General features: G+C 48.9%; 1 protein-coding gene across 11 annotated transcripts; it reads left to right on the forward strand.

Moving 5' to 3' along the window:
- The first annotated feature begins 17 nt into the window (after positions 1-17).
- U2af2 (U2 small nuclear ribonucleoprotein auxiliary factor (U2AF) 2) lies at positions 18-19,078 on the forward strand. Of its 11 annotated transcripts, none has more exons than XM_030242366.1 (14): positions 18-1,469; positions 5,195-5,314; positions 5,536-5,671; positions 6,343-6,387; positions 6,677-6,780; positions 7,165-7,316; positions 7,866-7,925; positions 8,577-8,693; positions 9,495-9,633; positions 13,714-13,793; positions 13,868-13,990; positions 14,274-14,372; positions 14,601-14,849; positions 18,315-19,071. In XM_030242366.1, the coding sequence occupies exons 8-14, from the start codon at positions 8,583-8,585 to the stop codon at positions 18,447-18,449; spliced, it is 936 nt and encodes a 311-aa protein (XP_030098226.1). In that variant the 5' UTR covers positions 18-1,469; positions 5,195-5,314; positions 5,536-5,671; positions 6,343-6,387; positions 6,677-6,780; positions 7,165-7,316; positions 7,866-7,925; positions 8,577-8,582; the 3' UTR covers positions 18,450-19,071. The 11 variants fall into 11 exon arrangements, with proteins under 11 accessions (XP_030098226.1, XP_030098229.1, XP_017177613.1 ...); XM_030242369.1 differs by having other exon boundaries at positions 14,274-14,360; XM_017322124.2 differs by lacking the exon at positions 7,866-7,925.
- The last annotated feature ends 81 nt before the right edge of the window (positions 19,079-19,159 follow it).

Raw genomic sequence — 19,159 nt, forward strand, 5'->3', positions numbered from 1 at the left:
CAGAAGCCTCTAGAGAGGTTGGGGAGGGTAGGGTGTAATTAGCCCCAGGAGGCAGAGGTGGGAAGCGGAGCAGTAGGAGAAACTGAGGTAAGACGACTTTAAGAAGGCAGCGCCTGGGGCATTGATTCAATGAACGTTTAGCTGAGCCAGCCCGGAGGAGGTACCGGGGCGCTGGGTAGACTCTTTTCCGCCTGCCCGCCAGGGGTCAGGAGATCTCTCGGAGGTGTCACATTCGGCGCTTGCGCAGCAGGAGCAGGGGCGGACAATTTAACGCGATTGCCTTGGCAACCGGGAGAGAGCAGTCAGGTTTAACCGTCTTGAAGTTAGTGCCTTGGGGGCTGAGGTTGGCGGTGGGGGAAGGGGTGTGTGGGAGGAGATCGGGCGCACGCGCAATGTGGATTTAGAATGGCGGATCCTCCGGAGCGCTGAGAAAAACGTGCCCTAGACCGCTACGCAGGCGCAGAAACCCCTCTCCAATCACCGTGCGCAGGCGTCCCAAGCTGAGCTAACAACCTCCGCAGCGGCCTCGAACACCCTTTGTCGCACTGGCTGCTACTGTCCCACACACTTTCTCTGGCCTTCCGCGAGGTCAGTTTTTTCAGTTTTCTCCTAGAGAGCTAGGGACCGAAAGCTGAGACCCCGCCCCCTCCCCCGTAGCTATCTGGCCCACCTCCCATCAGTCCTCCCTCCCTTTTCGGGTCTTTAAGCCGAAAGGAGCCGAAGCAAGAGCGGAAAGAGCCGAACTTCCCTCCTGGGCGTGAGACCTTCCCGAAGCAGTGGCGGAAGGGACCGATATTCTCCGGAAGGGGCGGAGTGACCCTGTGGCGCCTCCGGAAAGAGCCGAAGACTAGAATCGGGCTTAATCTCTAGAGGGGCGGTGAGCGAGCGCTGGAAACCTTCGGAAAGAGCCGAAGGCCCGGACGGTTAGGATTGTTGGAAGTGACTGACCGCTTGGACAGGGTCGGCGAGGGGTGGGACGGATTTCCAGAGGAGGCCAGAGACAGACGGTTTGAGTTGTAGGAAAATCCGTGTCTTTAGAGGGGGCTGGTGTCGGGGAACGCGAAGACTCGCGGAATCCTCCGAACGTTGAAACGCTAGTTTCCGAAAAGTTACCGAAACTCGGGCAGCCGGCATAATCCTCGCTTCGGGTGATTTTGACGGCGACCGCCGCCTTCCGACTGCTCCGTCCGAGAACAGCCGACAGGCTTCGGAGCCGAGCTCGGGGAAGTTCCGGGGGGGGGCGGGTCGGGCGGGACGAGGGGGTGGAGCCTGGGAGGGGCGGGGCTTGGGGCTTGATTAGGTAGGCGACGGAGTGCCGGCGGGGGCCGGAAGTAGCCGAAGCCAGCGGCGGAAGTAGCCGGAGCGGGCGGGCGGCAAGGCGAGGCGAGAGCTGCACAGGGCCCTACGCGGCCGCCTAAGCATGTCGGACTTCGACGAGTTCGAGCGGCAGCTCAACGAGAATAAACAAGGTGAGGGCGCCGGGGTTGTGGGGTGGCTTCTTGCTTCGCCCTGTGCCCCCCCGCCATTTCCCTCTCTTGTTCGCTTCCCTAGGGCCGCACGCTACCCCCCCACCCCCCCGTCCGTGCCGCGCGCGCCGAGCTCACGTGACCTCCTCTCGGCGCTGAGGGAAGGGGTGGCGGGCGAGGCTCAGGGCGCGTGCGCGCCGCAATAGCCCGCGCCCACGTGGTCTCGGCGGAGGCGGCGCGTTTTGTTAAGTAGATGCCTTGAGAGCGCGCGGGATTCCGTAATGTGAAGCTTTTCTGTTGTCGTTTTAAATTTTTGTCTTTTACTTGAGAAAGATGAATTTTGGTCTCTAAATTCTGTCATTTTCTTTTGCTGCCTTGGCACTTCCGCTTCCGGTCGTGCGTACTTTTCTTTTCTCCACGCCCCCTTTGTTTCCAAAATGGCGGTGGTGAATCAGCCCCCCCCCCTCCTTTCCTTTTCCTTCACGTGGACTGGCAGTGCAATCTCCCGCTGCTTGTAGGTTTCGAGCCTGTTCATATTTTTTTGATTTCTCCAGAACTCTCCTACCTCGATGTTTCTGTCTCCGTCTCCGTCTCCGGCTTTGCGGTGTCTTAGATAAAAATGTGTCCTACACTTGTTTGCCCGCCAAAGAGGGAAGTCTGCGTTCTTTGTGCTCCTGTTGAGCATAAATCATGTATGCCTTGGGGCTTTTTTTGGCGGCAGACAATATCTGTTTTCCATATCCCTAACAATCCCTAAACTTATCGGTTTTAGGCAAAGCCCAGGTCCTGTATCATTCCAAACTCGGGTACCTAAAGCCAGTTACACTATAGGGATTGTAAAATATTCAACAGAATGGGGAAGAGGGAGCTGGCCCATTAACAGGTTAGTGGAGGCAGGTGCTCCCAAGGTAAGATCTTGTACTATGAATTTGGATCAGAAAGGCAAGCAGGCTATGTTGGTGCTGGCGGATTTAGGGATACCGAGGAAAACGTTGATTTACAAGACATTCTCTACAACCTCTTCTTTTTTGAGACCGAAGAGTTTAAATTTCTTGAGGGTTGAGACTTAAGCTGTCTTGTGTTGGGGCACTGGATGAGACCTTGAGAATTATTTGAAATGAAGCTGGAATTGAGGAGAGAGTAGCTAAAACAGTACACGTGGAAAAGTAATTATTCTGAGTGTCCTTGGTGAGCTTTTCTGCTTTGAGTAGTGTATTGCTTTAGAGTATAGGGCTTAGGGATTGAACATACCTGAGTTCAAATACCTTCATTACTCTTTATCTGACAGTCTAATCTGTTACCTGTATGCTGATCATCGATGCTTTGTTTACTGGGTTTTTGAAATTAGTGGTACATACTGACTATAGTTGTAATTAAACTCCTTCCTTGTCAAGGCAAGGAAATTTGTTAAACTCTTAAAATCTGCTTTTTTCTGAGAAGGTTTCAGGTTTCTGTGTAGCCCGAGCTGTCCTTGAACTCACAGAGATCCTCTTGCCTCTGCCTTCTGCTTGAGGTGTGAGCCACCACCACCAGGCTCTAAACAGTTCTAAGTGAATTACTTGTAACAGTCTTCTGAGGACAAAATAGTTTTCTGTTTATTGAGCAGGAAACTGAGGCTCATTTAGTTTTTATTTTTATTTTCTCTTAAGAGAAAATGCTCCAAGCATTAGTTGGAAAGCTGGAGCTGAGTTGAAATGGAGCAGTGTGTATATATAGCATGTGGCTTGGGTTATGCTAGGTGCCTAACTAGCTATAATTGGTATTGTGAAGATAGGTGGATTTTGGCTCAAATAGACTGGTGTTGTTATAGAAGGGTGGGTAAAGTGGATGGCAAATTTTACTCCCTCATGAGACCTGGGTAGTGTAGATTTGACTTTCATTCAAGGAAGGGGAAAATGGATGTTAAAGCTAAGTTCCTGCTTTTGTGTAGATCTCTGACTGCAAAGCCAGTTCCTTGTAGTTCTCGAGTGTCCCTGCTGATGTTGGCAACAGGGCCTGAGACCTGGCCTAGAAGGGCCAGTTGTTGGAGTTGTGTACATAAGACAACTACATTATAGCGTTTTGAGCAAGTGAAGTTTCCTTTTCTTAACTGTCCAGCATCATTATGTGGGAGAAGGTTCTTGTCTTGCTGGAAGAAAGCTTGACCACTTTGTCACCTTGCTTGCCTATGGGTATTTGTCTCTGACCCAGCCTCACTCTATCTCAACTTTAGCCCCCTTCTCAGTTCCTTAAGTCTACTGGGAGTTTGTGTCCTAGGCCCTTGGTATTGTCACTTCATCTCTGGGGTTCTTTGTTTTTGAGACTTAGCAGCAGGGAAGACATTTGGGATTTGTAAGTGGCCCCTCTTCGTGGTGTGGAGCCAGAGCTGCCTGGTTCTGTGCTTGTCTCAATATTCCACAGTTCTTGCCTCTGTCTAGCTCTTGATTGTTTTATTTTATTCTTTGCATGTATGCATGCAAATTCTTTTCTGTTAGTAGTTGAACCCAGACTCTGTACTGAATGTTTTTTGCTTGGTATTCATTCCAGAATACAGCCTGGTACCTAACTTACTTGCATTACAATTTCAGTCTGGGCTTCACTGCTTTTTTTTCTTTCCCCGAGACAGGGTTTCTCTATGTAGCCCTGGCTGTCCTGGAACTCACTTTGTAGACCAGGCTGGCCTCGAACTCAGAAATCGGCCTGCCTCTGCCTCCCAAGTGCGCCACCACGCTGGGCTTTTTTTTTTTTTTTTTGCTTTTTTAGTATTAGTAAAGGAGTTAAAGATTTCAAATTTTCCTACTTACTGCAACAGAAAAATACATAATATAAATGTGAGGTGAGTTTAAAATCTACTTTGAAAATTTTCTCATTGATTTTTTTTTTTTTTTTTTTTTTCCTACTGCCAATCTTAGAAGTCAATACTTTTGGGATACACCTGTTTCGGTTCTTGAGTATGTTTGTTTTTGAGATAGGATCTTAATTTAACTCACTAGCCAACTCTTTTTCTTTTCCTGTGTCAGCCTGCCACATGCCTCATCACTCCTGGTTGTGTTGCTCTGTATGGGTGCGTGGGTTGATGGTTGAGAGATCGGTGGTACTTTGGAATTAAGAAAATGTATTAAGGCGATCCTGGTTTAGCGTCTACCTGAAGTGGGTAGTCTGCAGAATAGGAGTTATATTGTGTTTTGGTTTAAGTTGGAACCCAACTAATGTACCTCTAGCTGGTATGGAACTTGCTATGTAGACCAGGTTGGCCTTGAACTCTCAGATCCACCTGCCTGCCTTTGCCCTCTGAGGCTTTGTAGTTTTTCTTGCAAGGCTGTGCTCTGTTATTAGTAGCCATGGCCTCTAAGGCAAAGAAGCAAAGGAAACAGTAGATAATGGTGAAGACACAGGTTCTTATTCTAGCCCACCCTGCTTTTGGCTTTGAGGGAGTGAGGTAGCCAGGGGCTGGTGGATGCGGCTTTCTGGACCATGAGTTGAAATGTTTGGGAGGTATCTTTTCCTTCCTTTCTGTACATTTAGAAAGAAGCCCCTCCCTTTCAGAGGGTGTTTACTCTTGCATTATTCACCTGGCTGGGAAGGGATGGAATTGAGTTTCCTCACTTCTTAAGGTTACTAGGTCTGCCTGGCACCTGACCCTGGGGTCTGATGGTGGGGCTTGTGGGTACCAGCTGGTTGCAGAGGTTTTTCCTGAGGGTTTGGTGGGTTTCTTCAGGAAAACATCATTGGGTCTCTTGATTCCCCAGCCTCTAGCCCTGCCCCTCTCAGGGACGACCCTGAGGTCAGGCCCCTCAGCCCTCGAGGGGGAACAGGAGCCAGCTTCCTCTGTCTTCTCTGGCTCCTCAGCTCCTCTTGAGCATCTTCAGGTATCTTACACCCCGGGGGCATTTCCAGGCCCTGACCCTTTGGTTCCTCAGAGTCCTTGTAGACTCGTGTGTGGACCCAGGAGGCCTGTTGTCTCCTTTTATTAAAATCCCTTCCCTTGGGGGGGAGGCCTCCCTGGGTCTTGGTATAGCCACCAGCACGCAGGGTGGGCTGGGCCTGCACTTTCTCTTCACTCATTCCATCTCTTCTCACACTTGTCCAGAGCGGGACAAGGAGAATCGGCACAGGAAGCGTAGTCACAGTCGCTCTCGAAGCCGAGATCGAAAGCGCAGGAGCAGGAGCCGAGATCGGCGCAACCGGGACCAGCGCAGTGCCTCTCGGGATAGGAGACGACGAAGGTACTAGAGCTCTGGAACCTCTGGCTGGATGACTGGTCTCTGTGTTGGTACTGCTTGGTCTATCTTGAACTCCGTTTTCTCTGTTTATGGGATTTCTTTCAGTTTCTCTGGCAGTGCTAAAGGACTGCTGGGGGCAGTAGTTCCTGGGGACAGAGACTTTTTTTTTCCCTTTTCCTCTCTCTAAGGGCAAGGCTGTCCCTGTCTTTAAGGGCCCAGTTAATGTTTTGTTCTCTCATTCTGTTTGGGGCTGTTTTGAAGCCCTGTTTCTTCTTCTTCCGATGTGTTCTGGGAGTAGGGCAGGCTGTACCTGAAGCCTGAGCCTTAATTTTCCAGCTCAGGGCTATTGGTTTAGTTATTTAGAGTTATCTTCCTTTCCTGGGTTCCCTCATTCTTTCTGTTCCTTCTAGGTAAGGAGGTGTGGGATATATGAAGAGCCTCCTTCCTTATCTCAGTTTCTCCATAGAGTGGCATAGTCTCTTCCTGCTTATTACTTCCTCTTTCCTGGGAATGGTAGGGTTGGGGGGCTTGGCAGGGCTGAGGGGGCCAGCATGTTCCTCGGTCCTGCCTTGGTCTTGGGGTTCAGTGACCTTGGGCATGGTGTGTTGTGTGGGGAAGACAAAGGTCCCCAGTCACTCCTCCCCATACCTTTCCCTTTCCCTCCCACCCCTCAGCAAACCTTTGACCAGAGGCGCTAAAGAGGAGCACGGTGGATTGATGTGAGCTTCTCTTCCTGCCCCTTCTGCCCCATGTCCACTCCCTTATCTCCTTCCTCACCTGTGCAATTTGCCTGCCTTGCATCCCCACCCTGGCCCTAGCACTGGGGAAGAGGCTCATCTGCCAGTGTCCCTCCTCAGGCCCAGGCCCAGCTCTCCCTCCTGGAGAGAGTGGAGCTTATGTGTGGGAGGGTGTGGTGGGCTGGGAGGTGTTCCCTTATGGGACTTGGAGGCCCAGTGTTGGTCAGACTGAGGTTGCCCTGCCCCACTTTCCCCCTCCCCCCTTCCCCAGTCGTTCTCCCCGCCATGAGAAGAAGAAGAAGGTGCGTAAATACTGGGACGTGCCACCGCCTGGCTTTGAGCACATCACCCCAATGCAGTACAAGGCCATGCAAGGTAGGCCTCTCCCTCCCATAGACTGTTGTAGGGGTTAAAATATTGTGTGTGTGTGTGTGTGTGTGTGTGTGTGTGTGTGTGTTAGGAGTTAAAGTTCTGTGTGAGAACATGTTTGGTGAATCTGAAGGATCATACTCAAAGGCTTCTGGTACCTACCATGGGAAGCGCTGCTGCAGGAGGGAATGTCTTCCACAGTGGGCCGCTTAGGAAATCAGACTTCTTAGTAGTGGGTATTGGATGGGGCCCCACTGCTGAGTTGACTTGGGTGATTGAAGAGCTTCCTGAAATCATCGTCTGGAGGGTGGCTGGGTAGGGTCAGTGTACACTGAGTGGTCCTGGTTTTAGGGTTGCTGATGGTTTTTACTCTCTATACCTCTCTTGAAGCTGCGGGTCAGATTCCAGCCACTGCCCTTCTCCCGACCATGACTCCTGATGGTCTGGCTGTGACCCCAACGCCAGTGCCTGTGGTTGGGAGCCAGATGACCAGACAGGCCAGACGTCTCTACGTGGGCAACATCCCTTTTGGCATTACTGAGGTACTGCCCTCCTCCTACCCCTGCCCTCTCCCCTGTTTCCCCACCCTGTGCCTCCCCACCCTCCATTCCCTTTCCCCAACCTGCACGCGTCAGACTCTGTTCCTGCAAGACCCCCCGGCCCCCTCCCAGACGGACGGATGGAGTTGAGCCAGCCAGGGGCCGGGCTGGGGGTGGCCCCTCCCTCCCTCCTCTTCCCCTCTCCCGTCTCCCTTTCCCCAACCTCCTCCAGCAACCCAGGGATCAAACACACACATAACGTACCCACCTACATATTGTACCTACGTGTTGGAGAGAGACAGAGAGGGAGACTCAACACACGTACAAACAGACGCACGCCCCTACAGTTTTCTGACATGCTCTCCTTTTCTGCCGTCTATCCACATCCTTTTCCCCACATCCCTCCCATGGTCGCTGTTCTTTTGTTTTTGGTAGTCCTGACCTCCCCCACCTTCCCCACCGCTCCTCTCCCCCATCCCTCTCCCCCACCCCTTCCCGTGGCACCCCCTGAGAATCCCGAGATCAAAGAGTTGTTTCCATTTCTCTTTAAAGTGAAATATTGTGGGGCTGAGATCCCTCGTAGCAACAAAAAGTTTGCTACCATCGTTGAAGGCAAGTAAGGTCCATTCTGACTTTCTCAACCTGCACTTTGCTACATTTGATAAACCAGCCCCCGGACTCCAGGGCCAGATCCCTCCACATCACTCTTTTCTCCTCCCCTCCCGCCCTACCCCTTCTTCCCCTGCTCCTCCACCCCTCCCCGCCCCTGCACTCTACTTGTTCTGCCTCTCTGGGCACCCTTCCTGTCCCTTTGCTTGTCTTTCTCTTCCTGCCTGTTGCTCTCCTACCCTTTCCTGCCTTGTTTGCAATGGGCATTTCTTCCTTGTGTCATCATGTTTTTTGTTTTTGTTTTTTTTTCCTCTTGCTGTCACATCCTTTCATCTTTTCTTGAATAACTTTTCCTAACTTTTTGGGCTCCATGGCTCATCCCTCATGCCTGTCCTCCTGTCTGGCCCATTTGCTCCCTGTCTCCTGTCCTTTGGTATTGCTTCTTCTCTGTTTTCTCATTTTCCTCCTGCATTTTTTCCTACTATTGACCTCTACACCCCTGACCCATATTCCACTGTCCCTTTCCCTCCCCGTTCTCCCTTCCCCCATTCCTCTCCCCTTACCCCCAAACCCCTCTGTGTCTCCCTCTCTCACCCTTCCCCTCCTCTCTCCACCTCCCTCCCCGCCCTTCCCTGTCTCCTATTCCCTCTGCAGGAGGCTATGATGGACTTCTTCAACGCCCAGATGCGCTTGGGAGGGTTGACTCAGGCCCCTGGCAACCCAGTCTTGGCTGTGCAGATAAATCAAGACAAGAATTTTGCCTTTTTGGAGGTGAGTTTTCCAGTGATAAGGGTAAGGGGTAGTAGGGATGGTCTGTGCTGCCTACTCTGACTGCTTTCCCTGCAGCTCATTTTCCATTTGGCTGCTGGAGTAGTTCTGTAGTCCTGTCCTACCTTATGCCTTCCTATGCTCTACCTCACTGGGAGGACTTTGTGGCTTCTTCCTGCTTTGTTGGTTTTTGAGACTATTCTGGCCCAGTCCACTCTGCTTAGGCTACATTGATCTTGCAGAGGGCTCGATGTTTCTCCCTATTTGGGGCCTAGGTTGAGGCAGTTTACTCTCGGTGTTTATACGTTACGTTTGGGCAGTTCGTTAGTTTGGAACTGTCTGTAAAGACCTAGCTCGACTCTGGGGTCATACTCCTAAAAACCGTGGGGTGTTGGCATGACCAAGGCTGCGGAAGAGGTTTTTCAGTGTTCCCTTTTCAGACTGCATTGCCCATAAGAGTCCACTTTGATTTGTACTCTTGGAGACTAATGTCACTTCATCAGAAAGCCTGGGCTGTCATTGCCACGTAACTTAGTTGACCTAACTTTTCTATGCTGGCTTCTCAGCAGTTGGTCCCTTTCCAACATTGTCAGAGTTTATGATAGTGTGCTTGCTATCTGCTGGGTGCGAGGATATTGCTTTCTAGAGTGTGAGCTTCTAGAAGCTATCTGGTAGTGCTTGTTCCCATTGTTCATTATGGGTTTGGTACTATGTTTGTTTATATAAGTGGGAGGAAAGTTAAGAGTCTTGGGGGCTGGTCTAGTCCCAACCTACCCCTTAGCTCTGTTGTTTCTCTTCCTTCAGTTCCGGTCAGTGGATGAGACGACCCAGGCCATGGCATTTGATGGCATCATCTTCCAGGGCCAGTCATTGAAGATTCGAAGGCCTCATGACTATCAGCCATTGCCTGGCATGTCAGAGAACCCCTCTGTTTATGTGCCTGGTGAGTGGGAATTCGTTGGGTGGGTGGTATGGGGAGTCACTGTTTCCTCAACCCAGGTTCCTGTACTTAGTCCAGCTAGAGTTGCTTTGGAGATAGTGTGTGTGCGCTGTGGATGTTCTTCTAGCTTGGCAGGTGTCCTGGGCCTTTGAGGTGGTGATCTGTGATCTTCAATCTTAAAGTTTAGCTTAGCTTGTAAATGTCAGAGCCAGGTCCAGATCAGAGGTGTCCTGGAAAGTGTGGGACTTGCAGTCTGGGCATTGTTTTTACCTTGTCCCCTTAGCCCTGGGATTTTAGGGCTTGATGTGTTGTGTATGCTATGTATTTGTAAGTACATATCAACAGATCTTTGCATGGTTCTGGTGTGTGGCCCTAGCATGTTAGTGTTCACTGATTCCATGTCTTTGGCATGTGTTCTGTACTGTTTCCTATAATTGTATATAGTATAACCTCTGATTGGTAGGTCACGATAGATCTTTACTGTTTAAGCTACAGACGGGGTCATTAGAAATTTGGATTTTTTGTGATCCCCCCCCCCCCCCCCCAATTCTGCACTAATCTTTCAGTGTTTAGCTGTAGTTTGCTGGCCTTTCCTTTGGCAGGTCAGGCGGGATGAGCTGGGATTTGCAGGCTGTATGACCCCTGCTGAGCTTCAGGAAACACTGGTGCTGGGGTCCAGCTGAGTCAGTGAGGCCCAGGTCTGAGGCTGATTGCAGTGAATGTGGGGTCCTCCGAGTAGATGCTCAGCATCAGAGGGTGCCCACTGGAACCAGGTCAAGTCACCCCTTCTCTATAGAGGAAGGAGCACATTTCTGGTAGTGTAGGACTTGGGGTTAGGGCCTGACTACCGAATGCTTTCTTACTGCAAGTTCTGGTCACATACCTGAGTCTAAAGCTAGCATGCTCTTGAAAGTATTGCTTGGAGAAGATTCACAGTGGTACTGGGGCTTGAACTCCAGTCCTTGTGCTTGTCAGGAAAGCACTTACTGTCTAACCTGAATCCCAAGCCCCTTTTTAAGTTCTCATTTTGAGGTAGGGTCTCACTAAGTTTGCCTAGACAGGCCTGGAACTTGGGGGCCTCCTTCCCCCAGCTGCATGGGTAGTTGGGATTATAGCCCTGTGCCACTAGGTCCTGCTTGCTTACTGACTTTCAGGTGAAGCTGTAGAACATCTTTTTTTTGTATCTCTTGGCACTAAATTCATTGTTTGGATTGCTCTTTAATTCCATGAATAGACAGCCACCTGCTGGTTTTACTGACACAGTGTGGCATGCCAGGTATTGCCTGTTCCTGAATCTTCTTTTAGCCTTCACTCAGCTAATTATGACTTGGAAGTCAGTTGTGACCCACTGCTTGGTTTTTTGTTGTTGTTGTTTGTTTTTCAAGACAGGGTTTCTCTGTGTAGCCCTTGCTGTCCTGGAACTCGATCTGTAGACCAGGCTGACCTCGAGCTCAGAAATGTCTCCCGAGTGCTGGGATTAAAGGTGTGCGCCACCACGCCTGGCCCACTGCTTGTTTTTACAAATAAATTTTGGCACAGTGTCATTCCTTTTATATTACTTTTATTACTGGTCTCATTGTGGTATTAGGAATTGAACTTAGAGCCTTGCATATGCTAAGCAGGTGGTTCGCCACATGGGGATACTCTCAGCCTTTTTACTAGTAGTTTGAGGCAGGCTTTCTCTGTGTTTCCCAGGGAGGCCTTGAACTTTGGATCTTCCTGCAGAGTTGGATTATAAGCTTGTACCAGCAGGCCTAGCTGTAGTTTTTTGACACATGGTATAACTGTATCTTAGACTGGCCTCTTAACTTGATTTTCTGCCCCCAGTATTGAGATCACAAGCATGTGCCACATCACATGTCGTGGATGGAATTGTCACTTTACAGAGGAGGAAAGCCAGGAGTGGTGAATAATAATAATTGTTCGTGATCACGAAATTCATAGGTTTTCTGGGCTGCACAGGTTGGCCTAGGAGTCCTAGCTCAGCTTTTCTCTGTACTCTTTCATGTTAAACTTTCTACTGAGAACATGTAGATAACAGGCATAGTTGCTTTGGGCCATGCTGTTAAGTGACGGGCCTCTTTCACAGGGAGTCTCTACATTGCTTCCATTAAACAATAGAAGGAAGATCAGTCCTGTGTTGTGTCTCTTTGGGATGTGCCTGTCTGAAGACCTGGCCCTCCAGGTCTGCCTGTGCTTCTGCACAAAATTACCACTTTGGAGGAGGCAGCAACAAGTGGAATTCTGTCTTGTTTTTTCAACTTCCACTTCCAGAGGAGAAAAACAAAGGTCACTAAATAAACTAGAGAGGAAAAGCATTTGATGAAATCCAATAAGTATTGATGATAGAGTTAAAAGATTTGTAAATTGGAAGGCTGATGTTCTTCCTGGGGAGAGAATGGACTGATAACTTACACTGACATCACCTGTAGTGGACGCTGCGCTTCATTTCTGTGGAAGTGAAGTTGTTGTTCTTAGTCACCAGTGTTAGCACCTTGTATCCCTGGATTAAGTGTAGCAGAATGCTTCTGTATGCGCCCTGTTTGTAGTGTGTTGGTCTCCCTTTTTCTCTAGCTGTAGACAGCAAAGAATTGAAGTTAGGACAACTGGCTTGGGTCCTACCTTGTTCTCCCTCTGAGAGAGAAGTGATAAGTCACAGTGATTACCAGATTGGGCTTGTGGTCCAGCTGCTGCCTTGCTGCTTACTTGTCAGAGACTGGTGCAGAGTCAAGCCTGCTGAGCTGCTTTAGAAAAGCTCTGTTGAAGTCACCCTTTTCCTACTCTTAGAACTTTACTTCTTTTGCTTTAAGCTAGGGCTTTTGTACCTAAGGTATGAGTCTTTTGCCTCCATATAAGTATATACTGTTTGGATGCCTGGTGTCTAAGGACATCAGACGAGAGTGACGAATTCCCTGGAACTGGAGTTAGGAGTGGTTATGAGTCCTCCTGTGGGTGCTGGGGAACTGAACCTGGGCCCCCTGGAAGAGCAGCAAGCACTGTTAACTGCTGAGCCAGCTCTTCAGCCCCAGATAGATTTTTAAAGTGGTTGTCCTCTGGCTTATGGCAGTACTGGATATGGCCTGGCTGTTAATGCTTCTGCTTGTCATAGTTGCACTGTAACTTAGGTCTGTTGCACAGTCTAGATAACTTGACTACTGGGGTGCACTTCTAATAGTTAGAAATAGCTGAATTGATGCTTGCAGTTCTTTGGGGCTAAAGAGTTATAGTGGGGCAGAGCCAGCCTAGAAGATGGGTGGGGCACAGTGACTCAGGTTCTGGGTGTGTCGAGTCATTATCTTGATGCTTTTGTACATTAGGATGGACCACTGCATTTAGCATGGGGGAGAGCTGAAAAGGGTAGCCATACAGAGTAGCCAGACTGATGCAGGGCTGAAAAGGGTAGCCATACAGAGTAGCCAGACTGATGCAGGGGCCTGATACTGACTCTAAGAATTAAATGCTAATATTGGTGAAGCTTGTGGGGTGTGCTAAGAAACATCTGGCCGTCACTTCTATGTGAGTTGAGTAGAGAAGTGGTGCAGACTCCCTCAGGTGATAGCACCATGTAGTTATATTAGAGCTTTAATGGATCCTGAACACAGCTTCGAAGAGTTGACCATTAGTCATCACTACAGTGGCAGTCAACACTGAGGCATGTTCTGAGACTCTGAGCAGCCTCTCAGCTCCTTGTCACATTACCTCAGAATGCAGGTCACCCCTGCAGGGGCTTATGGATACAGGGCAAAGGACTGAACAACCGAATGGGATGAGATGTTGGTGGGTGGTTGTCAGTTCTTCGGGAATGTTTCATGTTCAGTTGTTGGCTGGCCTATGCTTGTATACTTGTCAGAATAAGGGGATTTAGTGTGGCCTCCTCCCACCTTTACATGGTATCTTAAGTAGATAGGACCTGTGAATCCATGGTAGATTTTTTTTTTTTTTTTTTTGAGAGACTGATTCTTCTGCCTTAGCCTCCCCAAGTGCTGAAAAGACAAGTGTGTGTCACCAGTCACAGCTTTCTTCCTGGATGTTGGGAAATTACTTTGTATTGGAATTGAAGTCTTTATACATTTTTGTCTTTAGGAGTTGTATCCACTGTAGTCCCAGATTCTGCCCACAAGCTGTTCATCGGGGGTTTGCCCAATTACCTAAATGATGACCAGGTAAATCCTCTGCTCTTTTGCTAGCTACCTTTGTCAGCCTGACCAAACCCTGATGAATTTTTGGCCCTTTGTAGGTAAAAGAGCTGCTGACATCCTTTGGGCCTCTCAAGGCCTTCAACTTGGTTAAGGATAGTGCCACAGGGCTCTCCAAGGGCTATGCCTTCTGTGAGTACGTGGACATCAACGTCACAGATCAGGTGAGTCTGAGTAGCTGCTCATTCCATCTGCCCTTAACCCTACTCTTATTTCTAACCTTAGGTATCCTCTCCTCAGGCTGTGGGGTGGGGTGGGGTGGGGTGGGGCAGGGTGTTTAGTCTTAAGCAAAGCCTTGTGGGGACTCATTCCTTTTCCCTTGGTTTTGCCTCTTTCCAATCTTAAAAGCCCTTTGCCTTTCATTCTTTCCCCACCAATGCCTGGTCCTTTGGTTCCTGACCTGTTGCTTTTCCTGCACCCTTTCCACCCTTTGTCCTCTGACCATAGGCCATTGCGGGGCTGAATGGGATGCAGCTAGGGGACAAGAAGCTGCTTGTCCAGAGGGCGAGTGTGGGAGCCAAGAATGCCACGCTGGTGAGCCTCCCGGCACGTCATCTTCCATTGGCTAGAGGGACCCTGGGGGTGGGAAGGGTTGGATGGGTAGGTTTTCTTGAGTTCTGCCCCAGTTTTCATGGGAGGGGATTTGGGCACTGGGTTCATAAGTGCTTAAGTAGAGGAATGGTCCCACTAGTTGGGTGTAAGAGGCACAGGCTTGAATGGAGGGAGGCTAGTCTGAGCCATTTTGTGACAGATCTGTTCTCCCTGACCCCACAGAGCACCATCAATCAGACACCTGTGACCCTTCAAGTGCCCGGCCTGATGAGCTCTCAGGTGCAGATGGGCGGTCACCCAACTGAGGTCCTGTGCCTCATGAACATGGTGCTGCCTGAGGAGCTGCTGGACGATGAGGAGTATGAGGAGATTGTAGAGGACGTACGAGACGAGTGCAGCAAGTATGGGTTGGTCAAATCCATTGAAATTCCCCGCCCCGTGGACGGCGTCGAGGTGCCTGGCTGTGGAAAGGTCAGGGTGCCCTTTTATCTTTTGTGAACAAATCCCTTAGCACCCTGTCTCTCTCAGTACCTGACTAGTTCTGAACAAGGGTGACGCAGAGGACCCTGAGAGGATCAAGGTCTCCTGGGGTCTTGGGGCCTATAGTGGAGAAATTGATTTCTATATATTGATGCTATGTGTGTGTCTCTGTCTGTCTATCTATCTATATGGTGTGTGTGTGTGTGTGTGTGTGTATATGTGTATATATATATATATGTGTGTATATATATATATATATATATATATAAGTTCAAAACTTAGTTTTTCTCTTTCTTATGTGGGATCCTTTAGCAAGTAGCTTTTTGCCTTTTTTTTTTTTTTTTTTTTTTTGGTTTTTCGAGATAGGGTTTCTCTGTGTAGCCCTGGCTGTCCTGGAACTCATTGTGTAGTCCAGGCCGGTCTTGAACTCAGAAATCCGCCTGCCTCTGCCTCCCAAGTGCTGGGATTAAAGGAGTGCACCACCACACCCAGCTTAGCTTTGCCTTTTTTGTTGGTAAGATGTTACTACATATAGTTTTCTTACTATCTACGTGCCTTGAAGCTGCATCTGTGTTCTTCTTTCACTGGCTTCTGAACCTCTTTTTAGAGTGTGGTACAAAGGTGACAACCACACACAGCTAGGCATCACATGTTTGTAGTCTAGATTTCAGAGGCTCCTGAGTTACCACCTCTACACTATGGTAGGTTTAGATAAGCTTTGCATGTCCACCTTGGAAGGTGCTGCTGAGGGGTTGCTGGTGTTCTTATTCTGCCATTAGAAGATTTGGCTGTGAATAGAGCTCTTACCCACAAACAGCGGGGGACACTTTGCTAGGGTGCTGTGTTGGGCAGTAGCAGGAAAGGGTGGGTATCAGAGTTGCTACATGCCTTTATTTTTCTTTCTGGTACTAAAGATAGAATTCATGGCCTTATTGTAGCTAACTAAGCAAGTGCTTTATCCCTGAGCCACTTCCATAGACCCAAGTTCTGGTTTTAGATAGGTGCCTGTCCTAGGCAGATGGACAGAAGCAGAGACTTTAGGTAGGATTGCTGTGTGTGTGGTTGGGGTTAGGGTATATTCAATGTAGGGACTTGCTTTTGCCCCTGTAGAGCTAATTGCTACATTGCAGGAGTATGAATGAGATGAGGCCAGGATGTTCAGCCATTGGTTTTTAGGAACTCTTGTTATGGCTGAAAGGACCATGAGCAGGATTTGAGAGAAGAGGCCAATTTTGCAAGAGGATTATGGAGGTCCTTATGAACTTGAGGAAGAAGCCTAGGGTTTTCTTGTAGAGGAGTGGAGCTTCACAGATAGAAGGAAGCTGATGTAATGCTAGCTCTTTGATAATGTATGGAGAGTGCCGAGTCATGAGTCAGGTGATCCATGGGGTTGCCTGTATTAGTATAAGAGAAAGATGGTGGCCTGCTTTAAAGTATGTCTTGTGCTGGGAGATAAAACTGTTTAGTCAAGGTGATATTATCTAGTGAAAACATACAGGTTGTATGCCCCATAAAACTTGAAGTGGCGAAATTGCCCAGTGACATTCAGAATATCTCTGTGTCCATAGTGATGTGGTGACTATAATGGGCAATGAGAAATGGATGAGTTTGTGGAGATGGGAGTGACAGGTGAGGTGGAGCCATTTTTAGGCCTACTGCCTCTGAGGTTACTTAGATATCCTAATAGAGTCAGCTAGGAAGCAGTTAGCTGGGTAGATGGGAACTCCCAAGTGGGTGAGGATTGATAGAAACTCAGACATGGGGAGGCTGGGCAGGTTTCAAATGAATCTTGGGAATGCAGCAGAGGTCTGGTGCAGTAGTCAAAAGGAAGAAGACTATCTGACTAAAAAAGCCTCTTGACTGCTTCTTTGCCTGTATTTGATATGCCACTCTTTCTGATTCAGGCTGGCACCTTAATGGAAGCCTGCCTTAAATGGGGATTGAGTAAATAAATACAGGATCTCTGAATGCACAGACTGGCCTCTTGAGCGGCTAACTCTTTGTCGGGGGGAGAGAGTGTATTGATTTTCATTTGAGATGGGGTTTTACTATGGTGCCTCAGCTTGGCTAGCTTTGAACTAGTGTCACTTAGCTACCATATTAACCTTTGTTCTATTCTTAAACTTCTAAAAGTATATGAGATTGATGCTGATGCTTAGTGTATATTATCCAGCTTTAAGTTATCAATATTGGGGGGGGGGGTTGTTTCTGCTTTGAGATGGGGTTTTACTGCATAGTCCCTACTGATCTTGGGCTAGTGATCTTGCCTCAGCCTCCCTGCTGGGATTGCAGATGTGTATCCTCACACCTGGATTATGCAGTGAGTACTTAAAGCTTAAAGAGTACTTAAAGCTTAAAGAGTAGGTGCTAGCTACACTTCTGTGTTAACAGACAGTGCTTATTATCTCTGTCCCCAGAACCAGCGGGCTAAACCCATAACCTTGGTTTTTTTAAAGAATGCTATTATAGTAAAACAGTCTTCATTTAATTCCTTGGTGTCTAGTCTACCTAAGTTCTGTTTAAATGTTACTATCTCTAAAATGTCTTGTTTCAGTAAGGTCCAAATCCTGATTTTGGTTGCAGTTTCTTTTTAACAGATTTTTTAAAAAGATTTATTTAATGTATGTGAGTACACTGTCGCTGCCAGACCCACCTGAAAACGTCATCGGATCCCATTAGAGATGGTTGTGAGCCACTGTGTGGTTGCTGTGAATTGAACTCAGAACCGCTGGAAGAGCAGTCAGTGCTCTTAACTGTTGAGCCCTCTCTCTCCAGCCCCTTTTAACTCACTTGTTTTTGTTTTTGTGCAAGCATAGGACAGTGTTTTGGGAAGGAGTCGGGTTGAATGCAGGATGCCGGAATTGTAGGGCCATTTTGCTGGCCCCATAAAGTTTCTATCACTTTTATCTCATATTCTCTCCACTCTCTTCTGAAGTCAACTGGTTTGTTAAAGTAGTGCGGTAGTCATGCAGTTCCCATGTTAGGGGACCTTCATTGTAATCATTTCCTTTAAGGTGATTGAGTGGTTCAAGCAGGCTTGTCAACATGGATAGATGAACCTGTTTTAATTCAGGTTGGGCTTGAGTCCTAATTTCTGAGCTTTCCTTACCTTGTCTGTGGGGAGAACATGACAGTTGTGGCTTGGGGAACACTGTAGGGTGCATGATGCAGAAGTGACCCCTTCTCTCCTCTGGGGTCTTGCCTCTGGCCACTGCCCCGTGTACTTAAGTGACTCAGGCCTGCCTGGTTTTCTTCATTTCTGTGATGTCTCGCTTCTGTGCCTTGTTCTTGGGTACTGGAGAACGTTTGGGTAAACACCCTCATACTGAACTGAAGTCCTCTGTGCAGTGTGGTGAGGTGTTCTCTCATTTCCTGTGCTGATTCTGTACTTTAAATGAATGCTGAGTAGATGCTAGGAGCCAACCTTGTTCACAGATATGCCTCTTGTTCCTACAGATCTTCGTGGAGTTCACCTCTGTGTTTGACTGCCAGAAAGCCATGCAGGGTCTAACCGGTCGCAAGTTCGCCAACAGAGTGGTGGTCACAAAATACTGTGACCCTGATTCTTACCACCGTCGGGACTTCTGGTAGAGGTGGCTGGGGGAGGGTGGGGGCAGGGCTGGCTGGGGACTTTCCCCCCACCTGTCCCCTCCTCCTTTCCCCCCTCTTGAAGAAGATGGGCAGAGGAGTGACAGCCGAATGACAGCCGGCAGCAACTGGAATGGCAGCAATTAAGGGGGGTGGGGGGTGGGGGGCTAGGGCAGGAAGGGGACTGGGCAAGTGCACACAGGCCCACACAGACACATGCACCCACACAGACACAGAGGGAACGGGCTGGGATGGGGACTGTGTGCACAGCAGGGCGGGTAGGACCTCCACAGCCCCTTCCCAAACAGCCTCTTATCCCTTACACCCCTTTCCTCCTCTCTTCCCCCATGGTAGGAACATAGCGTGTTTATATTTTATGGCCAAACTATTTTGAATTTTGTTGTCTGGCCCTCAGTGCCCTGCCCTCTCCCTTTGCAGGACCACAGCTCCCGTCCTTTGGCTTCTGGTCCTTCCTGTTCTCCACCCTGGTTTCTTAAGTAGTTGGTTCTTCTCCTTAGTCTTCCTGACTCAACCCGTGGTCTCTGTCCCGCTCCCCCTCTCTGTGGCAGTTTCATATTTGCTAATACGAATTTGCTCATTAAACATTTTGTTGTATTTTACTTTATGGATCCTCATCTGTGTCCAGTGTGTCCGCCCGTCTCTTTCGGCCGAGGGTGTGGAGGGTGGCACCCAGGGAAGGAGGCAGGCCTGAG

Source organism: Mus musculus, chromosome 7 (assembly GCF_000001635.26).
Source record: "Mus musculus strain C57BL/6J chromosome 7, GRCm38.p6 C57BL/6J".
Taxonomy (NCBI): domain Eukaryota; kingdom Metazoa; phylum Chordata; class Mammalia; order Rodentia; family Muridae; genus Mus; species Mus musculus.